This window comes from Phytophthora parasitica (assembly GCF_000247585.1).
Source record: "Phytophthora parasitica INRA-310 unplaced genomic scaffold supercont2.9, whole genome shotgun sequence".
Taxonomy (NCBI): Eukaryota; Oomycota; class Peronosporomycetes; order Peronosporales; family Peronosporaceae; genus Phytophthora; species Phytophthora nicotianae.
In genome coordinates, this window is record NW_008648995.1 from 1,121,000 (window position 1) to 1,139,552 (window position 18,553).

The window sequence follows — 18,553 nt, forward strand, 5'->3', positions numbered from 1 at the left end:
AATGAGAACTTGTGGGTATAGTGGTTACTAGCCATCACGTCAATACGTTAGTGGATATGTGTGCTGACGCTATCGTCCATCCAACGAATGCAGTTGCCTTCGGCATCTCCAGAAAATAATTGTCGTTGCTCGGGGCCGAGAGTAAGTGCCGTCACCTTCGCTCGATGATTAAGTAGAAGTTTAAGAATGAAAAGTTGGCATGAGGGTATCACGTGTGTGCACGAACTTGACGAGACTCTTTGATTTAGAATCGATACCGGCATGTTGACAGCACCCATCCGCTTGTAGTTGCTCGGTGAGCTGCAGAAACGCGGAGACTCCTCCGAATTGGCTGCGTCTTCTGCATCCAAATTCTCCTTTTTTTGTCGCTCCAAATCCGCTGGGTAGCGTATCCCCCACAACGCGATTGCTCCGTTCACATGGCCAGTGACAGCGATCACCCCACTTTGCCACAAATCACAACGCGTCGAGATCGCACATGACTACAAGTACGAGCGTTAGTATAAATCCAAGCGCATATTTTCTTCGAAAACCACTTACAATTGCTTGAAGACCGAATGTTGAGGAACTTGATGCTGCGAGAAGATCCCCGTTGATACTCCACAGCCGTATTTCCGAGCTCGTTGTGGTTAGTACATTACCATTCGCACTGTTGATTGAGACATGGGAGACCGTCGCTGCGTGTCCAGCTAATTCCTGCAGTAGCGCTCTTGTTCGCAAGTCCCATAGCAACACACTTCGATCCGCCGAGGAGCTTGCGATTAAGTTGAACTCCTTGTTGATGGCAACGCAGACGACAGCGTCATTGTGGCCAACGAACTTCGCTGCCTGTTTAAACACACGGCGTCCGTCCGAGTCTTTGGAGCATTCAATCAGATTAACGACCGCATCTTCTCCTCCCGTGACCAAAAGTGCACCGTCATCTGATACTGACGCGGAGTTAATACCGCCATGATGTGCTCCTTCAACAACGGCGAGAATTTTGTTAGCTTCTCGGTATCGACCGCTACCTGGGTGTTGCTGGTGCACTCGAAGCTTCATGACGCCGCTGTTATTCCCCCAATCCAAATACTTCGCATAGCGTGGTGGCATAAAGGAGCACCCCACACCTTGGCACTGCATCTTGTCGTGCACGAACTTGACATCTCCGATCGCTGTTCCATTCACTTGCACTGAAATAGCAGAGTGTTTCTTCATAAACACATAATCCTTCCCGATCGCAACAAGCGCAGGGGCTAATGGCGTATGCCACTTGACGTAAGACTCGATAGTACTCAGTGTCATTCCGTCGTACTGGTGTCCCGCAGAAGAGTTCATTGATGATGCTTCAGTAGCTGATGTGGGTATCAGTGTTGGCACTTTGCGTTGAGGGTGTGGACTCGAAAAAAGACGCGAGGGCGTTTGTCCGAAATTCTCGATTTGTGCCAGTGTAGCTGCTCGCATAACGGGGTCTGTGATCTGTTCAATGTCCACTGTTCCTTCGTAAGTGAAGTTCATGAACACATTCTGAGCATTCACCGCAGCTTGGCCAGTCTGCTTGGCTCCGAACACGAGGTCAATCCACTCGTGAAGATGCTCTGAGACGTACTTGGACTCCAGTGCCCGTCGATTCAATCGCACGAACTCTCGAGGATCGCCATGAGCCCATGTCGGTAGAATGACATGCCATACCTCCTCTCCACTTTGCGTAGTACCGAACACGCAGTTGTTGGCATTGTAGAGGAATTCTGGCAGGTAGAAAAACTCTGGAATAAGCTCGCGTACGTCCTGTAAATTGTCTCTGGAAGCTGAAGTCCAGGACGACGGGATACTGCGAAATAGTCGGTCTGGATGATCAAAGACACCTCCCTGTAACTCTAAAGCCAGAGCCGTGAAAGGTTCCAAGCGAATGAGGTAGTTGATCACGTACGCAGAGCACGAATAGTGCGTGCCATAATGAAATGCCGGTGTCCCTGTATCCATATCTTGGCCCATTGATGCGAACCGCTCACAGAACTGAGCTGCTCGATTCGCACTGATCGCCCCCATCGGTTTGGATAAGTCTCGATATGTTTCACTTGTGTCCAGATTGAGAAATTCACTCTTATAATCGGCGATTACCCACGGAAACACCGGATACTGCGTGATGTCATTAAAGCTGCGTCCGGCCAATGTGTTCAAGTGAATGAGGTACTCAAAGTTCGTCATAGACCCGCGTAACCATCGCTTTGTGACTGTTTGGCGTATTCGCTTGCCCGATGGGACTAGCGCTCCTGTACGAAGAACAGGACTCCAGAAAATACTGTTCACCATTGGCATTTGAAAGAGAAGTTTAACAACTTCTTCTCGATCCGCAGACGTCTCCAGTTGGAGGAAATAGGTAGAACCGAATGTGTCGAAGAACTCGATACCAACAGGTCGTAATTGGTACTTGATCCGGCAGAACTGCTTGACATTTGAATACTTGATACTCCAGCGCGAGCTTGTCGCGGATGCTGATGAAGTTGGTATGGGCTCACCAGGTTGCGTGGCAAGGTCCAGTAAAGGTGCAACCGTGAAGAATTGATCACCTCCAGCTTTTGATCCAGAAAACTGCATACCCAAATCAGTCAACGCAGCTCGTATGAGTCTCTTTGTTGCTTTTCTCTTGCCTCCAGTTGGGGTGATCGTATGCTTGCCGCTCTGATAACTTAGTTGTAGGCCAGGAAAATACTCACTTGACGAGTGGGGATTTGTATCTGTCGAGGTAATTGGTAACGTGTTGCTTTCATGAGCGTCTGGATCGTTGTAAAGCTTCGTGTAGCCACTGATGAAGTATATTCCAAAGCGACAGATCACCAAGAGACCAGGAGTTCTCCCCATACCAACGATGTACGCGGCATTGAAACTTCGCATTGGAGGATAGTCGTCTCTTCGAAGGAAGCGAGCGATAGCACCGTATACAACGTCGGATGAAGTATCTACTCGCTTAGTTTGATCCATCTTTGGTGACATTGGCTCAAGTGTGGAAACATCGACCGGATCTCGAGTGTCCTTTTCGATAGCCACTTCTGGAGGAGCTGCCTGTTCGCTCTCGTTAATTTCTTCGTGGCCGTCGGAGTCATCGCTTTCTGCCGCATCAAATGGGAGTGTGGATCCAACTGGTGCTTCTCCTTCAAGCTCATCGCCTGACCCATCATGCTCAGTATTCCCCGAGACCATGGCTGAATCTACTCGTAGCGACTGTACACTCTCCTCCTGTCGTACGGTATTAAGTGCATATTGTGCCACTTCAGCATCCGCCGCATCAAAAAGCGTTGGGGGGATCGACTGCCCATCAACAGAGTCGTTTATCACTTGGTCGATATCTGCTATAACAGACGGTGACACGCCCATACTCACTTTTCCATCCGTATCCTCATCATCCACAATAAACGAGCTATACAGTGTCCGAGCAACCGCGAGCACTGTCAATTCTACAGCGCCATCCATAATACTACCGAATAACTGGCGCGTCGAGTCCATTTTGCAGCGAGTAACAATACTTTGAAGCCCTTGTGCGTTATCCTCTGTTCCCTCTACTGTTTGCTGCTGGTACACGAACTCTCTGAAAACTTCAACAGCTTCGTGGAATTCCATACTTCGTTGGAATGGCTTGTTGTCTAGGTTCTCCACAGTGTTCATCAGGAGAATAGAAGGCCACAACGCGTTGTCTACATCTTTTGGTTTGTCATCAGCTAGCTGAGTAGTACTAGTCTCTGTCTGTGCAGCAGAGATTCTCTCTCTATACGTATAGTCTCGAACCAGTCGGAGTCGCATCCGTTGAGGTCCCTCCGTCGGATCTAAGCTGTAGCCAAGTGACTTTCGCTGGAAAATACTGCGTTTTTGTTGCTCCAAATCGGGGATCTGGCTCACTTCATCAGCCACCGACGTACTCAACTGCCATTTCCCTGTCTGCCAAATGTTCCGAGTATATGCTAAACGCAATGAAACTTCGCGCCATTGAGATAACCCGTCGTTGATTGCTTCTAGCGCACTATCCCGAATGCCCGTGTACTTCATTACTGCCTTCTTCGCGACAATATCGCAACGATCCGATTCGAAGTCATCGTAGATGTCGCTTTTAGTCGCCTCCTTTTGGATATCAAGGCGTACCGGGAAGTTGGTATCGAGACTTACCTCTGTGCCCGCAGAGCCAACTGGAACCTTTCGGAGACAGATACACGACAGCAAAACTTCCAGCATATGTCGCTGAATCGAGTCAGTTCTTGCCACGATGAGATCTTCCAGTAATTCATTATTCTCCGCCAGCCAGAGCTGGAACTGGCACCAAATTTCTTGGTTAATCGAGACATCAACATCTTGATCCCTTTTACAATCGTCACCTTCATCTGAGATATGAAGCGCGTAGAGAAGTCGATCAAAGCCGCCATGAAAAATATCAACAGCTGCCTCCTTCTTCGTAGATGTGATTGTTTGCAACACAGACGTCCGTGGCTCTGCAATTAAAAGATCTCTCAGCACGTCGAAGCGCTGATCAATTATAAACTGCCACATGACAATTGCAGTGTGACGCACTTCTGCCGAGTCGTCCATCAGCATTCGATAGAGTTGGGATGCCAGAGCGAGAATAAAACTGCGATCAGATTCTGCACCGACGCCAAACTCCTTGTGAGAGTTAGCACTGAGACTCCGAACTCTGTACACCCGGCGAGGTTGACGTCCCGATGGCGTACTACTGGACTCAACACCACTGGCTGTGTCGTTTGTGATGTCACAAACGACGATGCCTTGCCACTTTGGTTGCTGTAAAAGGATATTCTTGGATTCTACCAGACAATTCAGAATCCTCTGGAAGGTAAGCGTATCTCGATGAGTACCTACAAGCTCGTTCAGTATCACTGTCTGCGCACAGTAAATCAGTACTCCATAGAAAAACTGTTGATGCTCCACGCCCAATGCCTCCACGATCGCTGCTTGAGAGCACAACTCGCAGCAAGATAAGAAAAAAGCGAGAACGTCCGCTCCAAAGCAAGCTGTAGCGGATGCGTCAATACGTTGATGATCTTCTGCATTAGATTCTTGAATGTCTGAAGTGGTGGCGTCTTTTGTAGACTCTTTCAAATGATGATTCTCCTCGTCTCCCATATACCGAGCGAGCGCAACGCAAACGGTACCCAAGTTTTTCATTGTTACCAATGTCGTAGTGTTTGTCAAAACCTTCTGTCTCTCTAGGACGAATTTGAGAAGCGCCAACCAACATTTTTGTCCAGCCACACGAGATAGAACCGATCCACCTTGCCTTACAATATTTTCATCGAAAAGTTCCAAGAAGAGCATCATCAAAGATCCAAACTCATCACTTGAAAGAGATCGGATCATGATGACTTGAGTGATGTTCACACAGGCGTTCGTAATAGAAGTGGAAGCGCTTGGATCAGAGCCCATTATCTCAGCTAGTCGGTGAAGCAAACTGCACACAGAGTCCGGGGTGCTCACCGAAATATCGCCAGCTTCTGGGTTTTGGTTGATAGTTGTCGGGCTGGTCACTGGACAACTTAGAAGACATTGCGCTAGGATTCGAATCAACGTGCCACTTGACTTACACACAGCTGTGAAAAACGACGGGCTGGTTTCCACTTGAAACGCGATGATTCCCAGCACTATCACAGTGACATCGGTAGCGACACTGCTGTTCATCAGTCTACAGTTTTGAAGCAGTAATTCTCCAATTAAATCCCAGACTTGATCAATACATCGTACAGCGGGCATTTTCTTTGGGCTTACTCCAATCAAGGAGAGCGTATCAGGGTCGCAGTAGCTTGTATCACCAATAGGGATGTTGGAAACATACCCCAGCAGCGGAATGTACACACAGCAATCAGTGCTGTACTTGCGCAGCACTCGCTTCAATTTCTGCATCAATACAGTCTGGCATAATAAATGCTCAGCGAAACTCGAGTGAGATTGAGCCAATGAGAACAGGATCCGAATCGCCAGCAGCACTTCAGCAGATATCCACGGACCATCATCGTGACCTTGATCAATCACCTCCAAAAGAACATTCGCAAAGCCGTCAACGGGGTATTTCGAGGAAAACGATTTTCCAAGCTTTAACGAGCCGTCACTTATTGGCGACCCCAAAGACGCAGTCTCGAGGCTGTTGCCAGTTTCAATGCGCTTGTCATCCCGCTTTTTGGGTACAGGGAGAGCAGCTTCACGGTACAAAATTGCTTCAGCGATAGTGTCAGAGAGACGGGATCCTCGTGCTTTTGCGTCTGAAGTACCGCTGCTTTCACTTTGTGACGCATCATTCTCGATTTCATGGAGCACAAACTGCAACAAAATGACTCGAATCGGGCTCTCTCTAGTGTGCAAGACACTATTCGTCATGGAAAGCAGCATAATTTCGCCAATTCCGTTGATGTCGTCCACGTGACTTTCAATGCGCACAAGCGCTCGTAGCAAGGATAAAGCATACTGCAGTATCGCTTCAAAAGTTGGCTCAGAGAACTTTGGAAAACACCATCTCATCTCAAGCGCAGTAGCTTCATCCATTTTGCACTCCTCGTTTCCAAGCTCTGTCAAGTACGTGAGTATCCACTGGAAAACACCAGATCTTCGTAGTTGGCGAGCGTTAAAGACTGCGTTCGGGTTTGCTGACACCAGCAAGTCCATTAAAAGTGACACAAGCTGGCACTGCAGATGATGCGGCAATTTCTTGCGGAGTTCACCGTTCAGTAGTATTTGAGCTAGGGCGACAGAATCCACCACAACTGGATGTGCTAGTTGCGTGCTCCCCCCACCGGAAGTTGCGTAAGGGGCCAATGTCCCAGCCACGGCTAGCCGCACGACACACGTGAGCATCTTTTCGTCGATCAAATCCACCCTTGTGCACAGCAGTGCTATGATAAAATTGTAGCCATTGCACCCGATGCACTCAGCCAAGCAAGACGGATTGCGTCGTAGAACGTTTACCAGCATTTTCAGCACCAGGTAGAAATCACAGTGTCGAGTCGCATTATCCAACAGCGGGAAGATAACCAGTCCGAGGCCTCCAACTGATGGTAGCGACCGAGCTAAATCCAAGCCACTGGACTGGTCACAGTTTACATAATGAACCTGAGTATGGAGCAACATTGGTGTGCTGGACCGGTCGCTGGATGATGTGTTTAACGTGAACAACACGGTTTCTTCAGAAAACTTGCACGTCTGCAGTAAAGCTTCAATCTCAGCACCAAACGAACTCATCGCGCACTCGTAGCTCACAAAATTCCGGAATGCAGCCACCTTGTTCCGCTCCTTTCGAGAGGATCCTCCCCCTCCGGTTGCGAAACGTAATCCTTCAGCTAATTCCTGCTTTTTAGCGATCATCGATTCTGCAATTAATGCAGCACCAGCAGCGACTGCGTCGTTGGCTGCACTTTGAGTCACGTTAAGAGCCTCGTTCCAATCGCTCCACTGTCGTTGGCAAGAGCGTCCAAGCTTGGCAAGATGTAATCGCTGAGCAAATTGAGCAATCTCGATCCCACGGTCGGCCGCACGAGCTAAATGTGAACTTGCAAGGGCTTCCAGCCAGTCCCCCACTGAGCGATAGGAGTGACCACTGAACTGATGCGAAAACGTCGGACCTAACGAGAAGATCCCCGCAATTGTACCACTCGGAATCACTTCATCTGTAAACCACGCTGGACCGATTTTCCAGGATAAAGCGGAATGAGGACTGCACACTTGCGCATCGCTACCGACAAATGCTTGGAATGATCCAATGGCGGGCGCTGAAGGATAGTTGAGTTTCTTGGTCGCTATTTCCTGTCCGTCGATGTATACCGTGATCAGAGAACTCCCCACGACGGATTTTCGGTGGGTAAACGCGAAGTGGTGCCAGTCTCGCTTGTGTTCTGTCTGCTCAATGTGTGAAGCACAAACATCATTACTATTGCCACCGTTCGAAGTGGCAGCAGGTCGTAGATTCTCGATCGCCACTGCGTCAAAAACGACTGATGTGCGCTTCGGATTGGGGTTCATGCTGGGTCCTGAATTAACAGTCCCTGTGTGGAAGCGAAGGAAGCCTGTCGAGTGCTCGAAGAAAGCACGGATAAAACAACCAGAAGCCTCGAGTGAGTAAATCGAGACGATACAGGCGGAACCTTCCTCTGAACCACTTTGTGGATCCTCCACGGGTTTGTTCACACCAGGATCGCCGTCACTCAGTACGCCAAATGAAGTAAGCAGCGTATTAGTCGATAAACTTTGGCCAGCGGGCATTCTCGCGCTATTGCACTGTTCCATGGCGCGCCACCACATCTCCATAGTATCTGCATCAGTGCAGCTTGCTAGAATTACTCGCGTATCCGATACAAACGACCACTCTAGTGGACCCTTTCGAGCAATACTCGCCACATTTAATTCTCCAGTAGCATTTTCGTGATGAGCAGATGCTTCTTTTGATGTAAAAAGCGTCAAGGTTGTACCCACTAAAACACCATACACACTCATCCGTTCCTCCTGGTCGTCATCAGGAGTCAAAGTGAGGTTCCCTTCACATAGTGGAACTGATACCGTCAACCTTGCTAAGTTAGTCGTGGTTTTCGAGGTTGGGCTTTTACTGTCATCGCGTGCTGGTAAAGCTGGGAAGCGAAGCCAACACGAGAAGGAATATCCCGATGACGGAGGCCACACTCGTTCGGTACTGTTCACAATATGAACGTATCGTCCAGTCTGTCCAGATCCTTGTGGCTTTCCAACATATATATTCCGGATAGCTGGGTTTCTCAATAGATTCTGCAGCAATAATAGTCCAGTCTCAGGGATTTCAGTCGATGTGGTATCTTCGGATGTCTCCTTACAGCAGCACAGATTGCTTAAAAGCTTTGGCATTGCTTTACCCACAAGTTTAAGAACATCGTGCAAGTGCGGAATTGAGAGATCCTCTTCCAGCACAATTGTCGTTAACCACTTAACCAGATACGGATTCAACGGGTCCTCTGCATTTTTGAGCTTCAGTATCAGATCAGGATCATCCATCCATTGAAACACCCCAGCTCGTACTAAACATATCGTCCGCTCTTTCTTAGAAATCGAACTCCCATCATTTACAATTTCAAGCATCGAAATCAACTTCGTCATTGTGTCGATGGCATCGCTATCGGACACAGTCGGCAATAATCGAAACACTATCTGGACCGCATCCCCATTGCGAATTTCAGTTTGCGAGACGCCACTTGCGATGAGGTCTAATATCCTTTGCAAAAGCGCTTTCCTCTTGGTCGTTTTCATGACGCCAGACGTGATAATGCAGCTCGCAATCGTAGCATACCCATCAATAGACCTGAAGTACTCGACATTATCGTCATTGCCATGCTGTGAATCAAGCGTGACGTTTAATAACTCCAGCACGAGGTCCATTATCCGGAACACACGCTCGTGCGAAGCACTATCCGCAGTCAGGTCAAGGGATGAAAACAGCGCAACCAACCTTTCGTAACCTTGACATGATTTCCATAATGCCGCTACCGTTGAACCACCCACCTTGAGTACATCCATCAAAGTATACAGTAGCAACAATTGTCGCCAAATTGCTCCGCGAAAACGCTGCAACAAGTCTAAAATGGTGCTTATATCGGATTCCACCCCAGAATGGAGCATTGCCAGCTGGCTCTCAGGTTCACTTGAATATCGTAAAGCTGCCGCTAACTCCGTAAACGTAGTCATAAGCGAGAACTCTTTTAGGCGAGAGCGGTCTTCATGAGCAATATCGAAAGGGGTGGCCATGACGTCGCTCGACACCAGTACCTCGGTAATAGTGTACAATGATTGAGGTATTCGTGATTGTCTGAATCGAGTACATTCCTGGGAATTATGACGCAGCATCAAGCAAAGTAAAGTTCCGTACATGTCGAGGTGAGGCTTCAAGCTCGTCAGAACCTTGTGTGTAGTCGATGTGTCGGGTTCTGGAACAGCACTCAAGCACTCAGCAATCTGATCAAGCCACATGTAAATCCCGCGATCCATCAGTCCAAACGCGCTCAGCTCTTGCTTGTATCTGTCCGCTTCTTCATTTCGCAGGATCTTTGTCAAACATTCACACATTAAAGTCGAAAGTGTCGGCATCGGTCCTTCCTCGAATGCTCTCAACAAAGCTTCAGGAATCCACCTTGATGACAGTTCGAGATTATTCGGTCCTTCAGCTTCATCTTTGCTTTGATAAGTAGTAAGCGGGCTGTATGCAATAAGTAATCCACACACAACGGATAAAATCTCGTGAGGAAGGGGATCTTCGGGTTTTGCAGCACAGCAAACATACTCCACGATGCGCAGTATAATCACTTGGGCGTCGTAAAAGTTGGTATGTGGTAACTTGGTCAACAGTAACGCTAACGTTCGCGTTTTGGGCTCGAGAAATACGAAATTGTCGTAATCACTTGTGTAGATATGGAGAATCTGAGTGAGCAATTGCAGAATCAGATGCTCGTTCCGCCGTAGAGTTTCAGTACTCAGCTTCGACGTACTGACGGTCAAGTCACTAATATAGTTCAGCAGCAAGTCCCGCATAGAGGAGAAGGCGTGAATATTTCTTGCGCCAAATGTAATGACACCGTCGCAGCTTTCTGATGAACGAGAACCAAGTGGCATCAGCAGCGTCAGCATATCGAGCAAAGCGGGTATCTCCTCTTCTGTGCATGTATCCAGAAGACGCAACAATAACGCGTATCCACCAGCAGTATGAAAAGCTTCCAATAGAACAGGCGTGAAGCGGTACGTTTTCTCACAAACGTAAACGAGGGATCTAAGCCCGCTTCGTACATCATAAGAGGGTAGGCAAAATATCTCGGACGAAGTCGGCTGGTCCCGCTCTCTTGACTCCTCATTTGCTGGAGCATTCAAAGACGGCGTCGTAGTGGATACGCCACGATCACTTGGAAGTCCCACGACACGTGTGAGCCCGAGGGCTTCGCTAACAGCGGCTGCAGCCGCTGAATCATCGATGCCAATTACTTTGTTAGCTTGGATGAATCGCTCTGAGGTCGAATGCAGATATGCCTGCATTGCCCGCTCCGCCGTTTCGAGATTGGTAGGTGTGGCTAAAGTGTAATTCGTCATCCGTTCAACTGTTTTAGCAATAATATCACAATCCAGCAAGTACCACGTGAGTCCAGCGTTAAAATTTCGGTCCTGCACTGACAGGAGCGCTCGACTGCAATAGGCACGAATAAATACTGCTGCCAGCGGATACTCCTCAGCCGTCAATGCAATTAGGATAGGCAGTTCGCACCGAAATTTCTCCATTATTGTCTCGTTCGAAGCGATAGCGACCACACAGTTCATTAACAGTTGAAGTGGCGGGATCATTTCTTGAAATAATGCTGGAGCTGAAGTAGGTAGTGTTTCTTCACTCTGTTTTCCAGCTTGGTTCTGTTTCACCATGTTGACTAGCTCTTCCTTCATGGCAAATACTCGCATCTTCGCCACAAAATCCAACACCAATGACGGAAACGCTGTCTGTTCGCACAATGCAAGCCCCATCGGACACGAAAAGTAGCTCTTTAACAACTCCAATGACAGCTCACCTGGGGAAAATACACTTAACTGTTAGATATTCGACAGTAACTTCAACATCATTAATGCATCAGTAGACCTGACTGCTGCATAAGTTTGGCCACCGCTTCCTCGACAAAATCCTTCAAGTTTCTTAACTCCTGATTGAACTCCTCTCCATTCAATATTTCGGTGATCCTGCACTCCAACCAAACGCAACACTGAGCTCCTCGTCTAGTATACTTGTTTCAGAGACACATACACTGCCTTAAGATGTGCTGCTACTCCTCGCAGCACTGCATCCAAGCTCTTTAGCATTTCCTAATGACCATGCATAGATGTTATTGTTATTGCGTTGTTATATTCTGGCAGAAACTTTATATTAGAATGTATGTTTGAGTCCGTACTTGGTCAGCTGGAAGAGGCTGCGGATGCGACGCAGAGGGCAGCAGGAAGCCCCACCGCTTTGTAGTGGGTGCAACGGATGACTCTACATCGGCAGTAGGTGTCGATGCAGCGCGGACGCTCTCGGCCGATTGCGTGCGTGCGAAGATGCCACCTAGCAACTTCTTCATGGTGGGTCGCCGAAAGTAAAGTTAAGTGTATCCATTTCTACTAAATGCGTTACTTAATTAATCACTTTAAGTGATGCTGAAAAAACTAAAGTTCTTTTATTTCTAAATGAATTTGAAAGAAACTTTTTATTCTGCCAAATCAGATCGGGTCTGATTCTGACAATTTTCAAATTTATATTTAAACATCCGAAAAGTATCAATCAGACCGGATCTGATTCGGCAACCACGAACCTCAAAATAGAATTTCAAGTAATACTTTTCCCAATTTAGTATAGTACTCTAGAGCATAGTACTGCTTTCAACTACCTACAACTACTTTCAGAATGATAGTAGTATTGTATTACTGGCTGCTGAATCAGATCCAAACTGGTTTTGAGATTTATTATATTTAAACTTGGGTATCCAGAGATTATCAGAGTCAGACTGGATCTGATAAAGATATATTACAACTATAATATATCTTTTGAATATTAGGGCAGTAACAAATGGTACCTACTTACATAACTTAGCTGAAGTAATTGGTTGGACTATTATTATAGTAGTGCATCTATCAATTCAGGAGATCCATTTCTTTTATTTATTGACTTTTGATTCATTAGTCCAATTAAATTCAACTTAATTTTAATTGAATATTCATTTTAAACAAAGTAATTAATTAGCATTTTATTTTTTTAACCAGATTTAACACATTTCTTGAAACAACATAAAACCAAGAGTGACGTGAAATCGAAAAAAAAATTATCGTAATATCCCATAATTCTGCCTCGCCATAATTACTGGTGAAAGGCAGCGCAAGTGGCGGGTAAATCAATCGTAGGAATGTTCATTTCTAGAAATTGGCAAGCCTTCGCCAGGCAAGCAAGCACGTAACTGTGCAAGCAGCAGAAGCTCCACAAATCAGCCAGTCAATTGCAGATTTGTACGGCATCGACAGGACGACAGTCTGGAGATGAGTGTGCGACAGCATCGCATCGAAGTGGCTACAAAAAGCAAGCCGAACAAGTCATTCATTGCCGAAGAAAAGCGAGAGCCAAAACCTCGTTTCTCGCCGGTAAAAACAAGTGCTGCTTAACTGCTTTTTTTTTACACTAACATGATTTAACCGCCCTAACTTGCGTTGCATCAGATTGATAAACTGGTTATACTGGGAATACCTCAGAATGAGTAATGGACAGCCCTAACAGGATTAATTGCGAACGTAAATGGGCCAACGTTCGGATAACATCCAAAATATCGTACTTAGTATGTGATTAAAAGTTCTAAGAACATGTATTCCCAGTGTAAGTCGCAGACGATCTAGTCGAAATGCGTTCTTACAAAGCCCCCTCTAAACAAAATTGTTTTTGTTGTTGTAGTTTTTTTTTTATTTTACAGATAGAGGTGTTTTAAATTATGTAACTTACTTTATCTTTGTAATGATCCAGGTGTGACGACAGAGTGTCTGCTTAACATGGCTATCGGGTTTGAGCCAGAGTTTGTTTCTGGCCGCATGAAGAAGGCGGGAATCATGTACGTGCACAGATTCTGCCGTCGATATCGTCTATCAATTTGGCGTATCACTCACCGCGGCACTAACAAACGAATTGGCATGTAGGTAGTTCTTGTTAATTTTATGCATGTTTGGTCTATTAAGGTTTACTAACTCTAAATTCATGTTCTTGTTTGTGGAAAATTGCAGAAAGCTTTCTAAAACTGTTCATTACAATTTAGAGAAATCTAGCGTCGTGTTTCACATCCCTAGGTCTGTTAAATTTGCCGCCGTCTTCAACATGCATCAAACGACAGCTTACATCGACATGGGACTCAACATGATTGACTTTGAAGGGGCCAAACACGTCGACGTTGTCCTCGGTTAAATACTAAAATATTTTACACGACCCGGTTATTTTTATTTGCTTTAGGTATGACGGAGAATGCATTCAGTGCTATTGTTTTTTTTTTTCTTTACCAATGGGGGAGAATTATTTAAATTGTTTTAAAATAACTACAATTATTAATCTTATATTTTGAACACAAGCAAGCAAATATTATTGCTATTTGCTTTAATTTGCAGAAATCCGATCGGTCGACCTTCACGTAACATGCCTTTGATGTGGATCGATGTAGCCATGTCAGTGGCTGATTTATTGGAGCCAAGTGTAGGCAACACTGAGTAGTGCAGTTTACAACGTGCAGGTGCAAGTGCAGCACCGCCCGAGTGTCCGAGACTATCCCATGTTGGACGAGACGGAGGTCGAGACGGTCACACGCATTCACGCTGTGGACATCCGGGACTTGTACCCGCATCGGGCTCCTGAGGACGTCACCTCGCGCGTGTGTCTGCTGTGCGGCGCCAAGCTTAAGGACAAGACGCATAACCTCACGCGTCATCTGGAGCGACATCATGCCGGAGCGCTGCTGCAGTTGCTGGAGCAGCGCAATCAGGCGTCGCCCAGTGTGCTTGCATCCAGGACCAGACGCACGCAACAGGAGAAGACGGCGGCCAGACAGCCAGCGGGACAGGTGGAGGACACAGTACTCAAGGCTGGAGACGCCAAGCTCGCACTGGCAAGATGGCTAGCGCAGGAGCAACTACCCGTTGACCTAATCGAAAAGTCCGGCTTCCGTGAATTTATCGAAGCACTCAATGAACAGTTCAGTCCACCAAAGAGAGAAGAACTGCGACAGCTATTGAGCTCGTTGGTGGTAGGCACGGACGACAGCAAACTCGGCGACGCCGACATGATGACCGACGGTGAAGTTTGCTCGATAGTGGAGATGATGGCGTTGAGAGCTACGTGTCGCTGCAGTGAAGACTCGCCATTAGTCTCATACAGCCAAGTCGCGTGTGATATTGTTGACACGGGCAAGGCTAAAGTGAAGGTGGTACGAGCAGCAGCCTCCCTCTTTGACGCACAAACTTGTCGGGGTAAACTTCTGGGGAAGAATGGCGTGTTGGGCAGGTCCTTTGTTGGCGTCATCACGGAGATGCAGCCGTCAGAGTGCGAGGACACGTCTGTTAAGTTGTTTGACAAGGTCGTCGCCTCTCCATATATCTTCGACGCGGTAATTACCAAGCAGGAGCACCAAGAACACCACGTCGATCAACCCCTTCATACCTCTGACAGCTCCTGTATCGGTGTAAGTGCATCCAGCGGTGCTCTGGCTGAGTTTATCGTGCTGCCAATCTCCAACCTGTCGGCAGTCCCTGCAGCCGTCCCCGATGACTTGGCACTGCTTTCCGACGACATGTCCGTCGTCCTCTCCATCGCCAGTGAGTTGCAGAGGCGACAAGTGACCAACATCGCGATCCTATCGGACGGACCGTCGGCAATCCTCTCAAACCTGTTGACGCGATACCTGTATCAACACGCGCAGTTCTCACCGCATAATCTCCACGTGTTCTCAACGTCAACAGTCAGCACTTCCGTGTGGTCGCAGCACGTCGCCCTCACTCCTCTAGATATTTATCAGCCTGCAGCCGTGGCTCAAGTGATCGCGCGACAGACCGAGTTGGCGCTGGATGTTGTTGTGGATCTCATTGCTTCCGAGCCTTCCGTCGAGTTCGCCACGTCGCTGGTGCAGTCGATGGGCTGCATGGTGCTCGTAGACAGATCTCGACTGGAGCTACAGCCGCGATCGACCATCGCCATGGATATGAACTCTGTGGTCGTTAGAGAACTGGAGGTCGTCTGCGTACAGGACTGCAAAAGCTTCTTGGACGATGCGCTGCAGTACTTAACCACTCAGGCGCAGAGCCAGCAGAGCGCGACGGAACTGCGCGAGTGTCTGCTGGACAGTGTGCAGCTCTCACAGGCGCTTCACGAGCTCCAGACGATTCCTGAGCGAACGCTGGAAGCGCGGTATCTTCAAGTGGCGCTGACTTGATTAAGTACGATAATTGGATCTTCAAGGCTACATTTTACTGTTGCTTAGTGGAGCTCTTACATGCACGTGTACAGGATGAAGAGCGTTGAGAGGTTCTCTTGAAGCACATCGTGATGGCTTACAAGCGATGTCGGTGTTACAGCTTCGAGCGGAAGCGCTTGAAGGACTGCTGCAGTCCCGCTCCTTGCTTGACGGCTTCTGCGACCTTGTTGTCTTGCTCTTCGATGATCTCCGCCCTGGCTGCAACTTCAGCTGCGTGTTCAACAGGTAGGACTATCACGCCGTTGACGTCGCCTCGGATGATGTCGTTGTTGCGCACAACACAACCTCCTACAACCACGGGGCAGTTCACGTCCACCACCGTCGTGGTGCCTTGTTGTCCGTGTACCGATGTACCTCGAGAGAATGCCGGAAATCCCATCGAGCTGATCTCCTGTACGTCGCGGACGCGTCCATCCGTCACGACACCTGCAACACCGCGTGCTTTGGAGGCGGTGGCCAATAGTCCACCAAAGACACCAGAGGTGCTGCCGTTGGGTGCGCTGATGACGATTACCTGGCCCCGCTCGGTCTTGTCCACGTAATGGAATGGCAACTTCTTCACTGAGGGGCCTGTGGCAGGCACGACTTGCACCGTAAACGCAGGCCCGCAGATGTCCGTTTCCAGGGGAGTGTTGAAACCGCGCACGAGACTCACATCCAGGAGGTGGCCCTGGATTTTCAACTTAGCCATGGCATCGGCGATAGCACACACAGAGAGCTTGGTCAACCGCTGCTGTACGTCGGGGGCTACGAACGCGGAGGTCGACATCGTGACGAATTACGAATAGTGCCGAGATCGTGGTTGCGTTTCAAAAGGCGTTGAAGCTCATGATCGATTTTGAGGGGGCAGATTTGTGTCTTTTGTTGAATATATTTCGTTCTAGGATTCTAGTTTAACTGTCATCGACCAAAGCCAACCCTTCCGTTTCTTTCGGCGCCAACACCTGACGCAGCTAGCGTCTCTCTTTCAATACCAGGGTGCCTCGAAGAAGCACGATGATCTTTTTTCAACACTAACATTGTTACCGACCAGTTTAGCTCTTGTTTCAAAATTCCGGATGACTTGGTATGCTAGGCATTGGTGTGTTTACCTGCTGGTGAGGCCATTCTTCGTCATGAGGTTGCTACAACTTGTTACATGTAAAGAAACACCGTGTTGGAGAATGCTCGATGACTGCCAGTGAACCGCGGCCGAGTGCTAGCTCGTCTTGTCAGAGCTGTGCGTTAAAAGGGGTGACGCTGTAGACGCGATAGATTGAGTGCGCACATTGTGTAGATCTGAGACTGTGACGTTCACTTCAACTTACTCAGGTCTGCGATTGCCAATCGCCGATTGGGCGGCGGAGACGTCAGTGTGATTTGGACTCCAAAACTTTTGTAGAGTGTACACGTTTCAAAACTTGGATTGGATACTTTGCCGTGGTTAGACCACTTAATTACGAAATACTTAGAAGAACAGACGAGTTTGGTTGCACTCAGCGGCCTCCGGCGATTTGGCATCGAACTATCTTCGTTACTACTGCTGCTGCTAGATGTTGGAGACAGCATGGCGTGACATTGGTCTAGCCTATTGGCCGAATTCCGGAGTGGAAGAAGGATGAACTCGCATTTGCCAATGTGCACGGTCCGTCGAGATTGAAGTAGGAGTGATGGTCACTTCAACCCGATCAAAGCTGTGATTGGTCGGCGAGAATTCTTTTCTTGACATGTGACTAAATGCTTGACACAAAGCAAGTTTCTTCAATAATAGGCGCCAAATAGATCGCGCAGGTTTCCCTGTAAGATCTATCATCATGTTGATACAGACAGAGACCACTGACAGAGGTAATGCACAGCTTGTTGGAGCCAATTCGATGCATTTCTCGCTATTGATGTTACCAACAGCCTTATTTGAAGCAACACGAATTTGACTGCGATTAATTTATGATATCAAACCCCCTGCGTAAAGCTTCACTACTTTCATGAATGGTGCTTGCTCCTGGTTGCTTTACCCACAAACCAGTTCGGCCGCTAATCTTCTGGAGTCTCGGATTTTTGGGTCATAGTGTAGTATTGCAGCAGCTCTAGCATGTCTGCCCTGATCTGCATGCTGGTCTCGTACGCTTGAATGAGTTCGGTTCTGCTTTCACTCAGCATGTCATCACGCTCATCCAAAGCAGCAGTCAACCGCTCGTTCTCGGACTTCTCGTTCTCCAACGCTTTCATAAGCTCGATGAGCTTCCTCTCCAAATAACTGATCCTCTCCTGCTCCGGACTCATGTAAACCGCTTTAAGGCGGTTTGCTTCAGCTGTCAGTACCGGCATAGGTTCCTTCTTCATCTCTGCTGCGCTATGCTGGCCATCCGAGCTCCCCGTGGCGAATTGCATGTTGGTGGTAATGTTTGCTGCCTAGTCGGCAGCTTCTAAAGTGAGCCCACTGAAGGGAAACCAAACCGGGCGGAAATGAAAGCATAGTAAAACGAAGTATAAGTGCTCGAATACTCTGTGCTTCAACAGCTAAGGGGCTAGCGCTATACGTAGCTTAACATTCTTCTTGAAAGCACATATTCAAACTGTGCGAGAAACGCATACTC

The 18,553-nt window shown here is 47.9% G+C and overlaps 4 protein-coding genes across 4 annotated transcripts; 1 reads left to right on the plus strand and 3 right to left on the minus strand.

The window, feature by feature from the left end:
- Positions 1–47: 47 nt before the first annotated feature.
- PPTG_06411 (hypothetical protein) lies at positions 48–12,071 on the minus strand (the record flags this gene model as incomplete). Its single annotated transcript, XM_008900327.1, has 5 exons — positions 48–482; positions 541–11,528; positions 11,597–11,694; positions 11,759–11,817; positions 11,904–12,071. The coding sequence occupies 5 exons, from the start codon at positions 12,069–12,071 to the stop codon at positions 48–50; spliced, it is 11,748 nt and encodes a 3,915-aa protein (XP_008898575.1).
- Positions 12,072–14,069: 1,998 nt separating this feature from the next.
- Positions 14,070–16,809, minus strand: PPTG_06413 (hypothetical protein). Its single transcript, XM_008900329.1, has one exon. The coding sequence runs from the start codon at positions 16,747–16,749 to the stop codon at positions 16,075–16,077; it is 675 nt and encodes a 224-aa protein (XP_008898577.1). The 5' UTR covers positions 16,750–16,809; the 3' UTR covers positions 14,070–16,074.
- PPTG_06412 (hypothetical protein) lies at positions 14,199–16,358 on the plus strand. Its single transcript, XM_008900328.1, has one exon. It carries the CDS (start codon positions 14,286–14,288, stop codon positions 15,936–15,938), a length of 1,653 nt encoding a protein of 550 aa, XP_008898576.1. The 5' UTR covers positions 14,199–14,285; the 3' UTR covers positions 15,939–16,358.
- A 1,065-nt stretch (positions 16,810–17,874) lies between the features above and the next one.
- Positions 17,875–18,415, minus strand: PPTG_06414 (hypothetical protein). The gene has a single exon (XM_008900330.1). It carries the CDS (start codon positions 18,345–18,347, stop codon positions 17,991–17,993), a length of 357 nt encoding a protein of 118 aa, XP_008898578.1. The 5' UTR covers positions 18,348–18,415; the 3' UTR covers positions 17,875–17,990.
- Between the last annotated feature and the right edge of the window lie 138 nt (positions 18,416–18,553).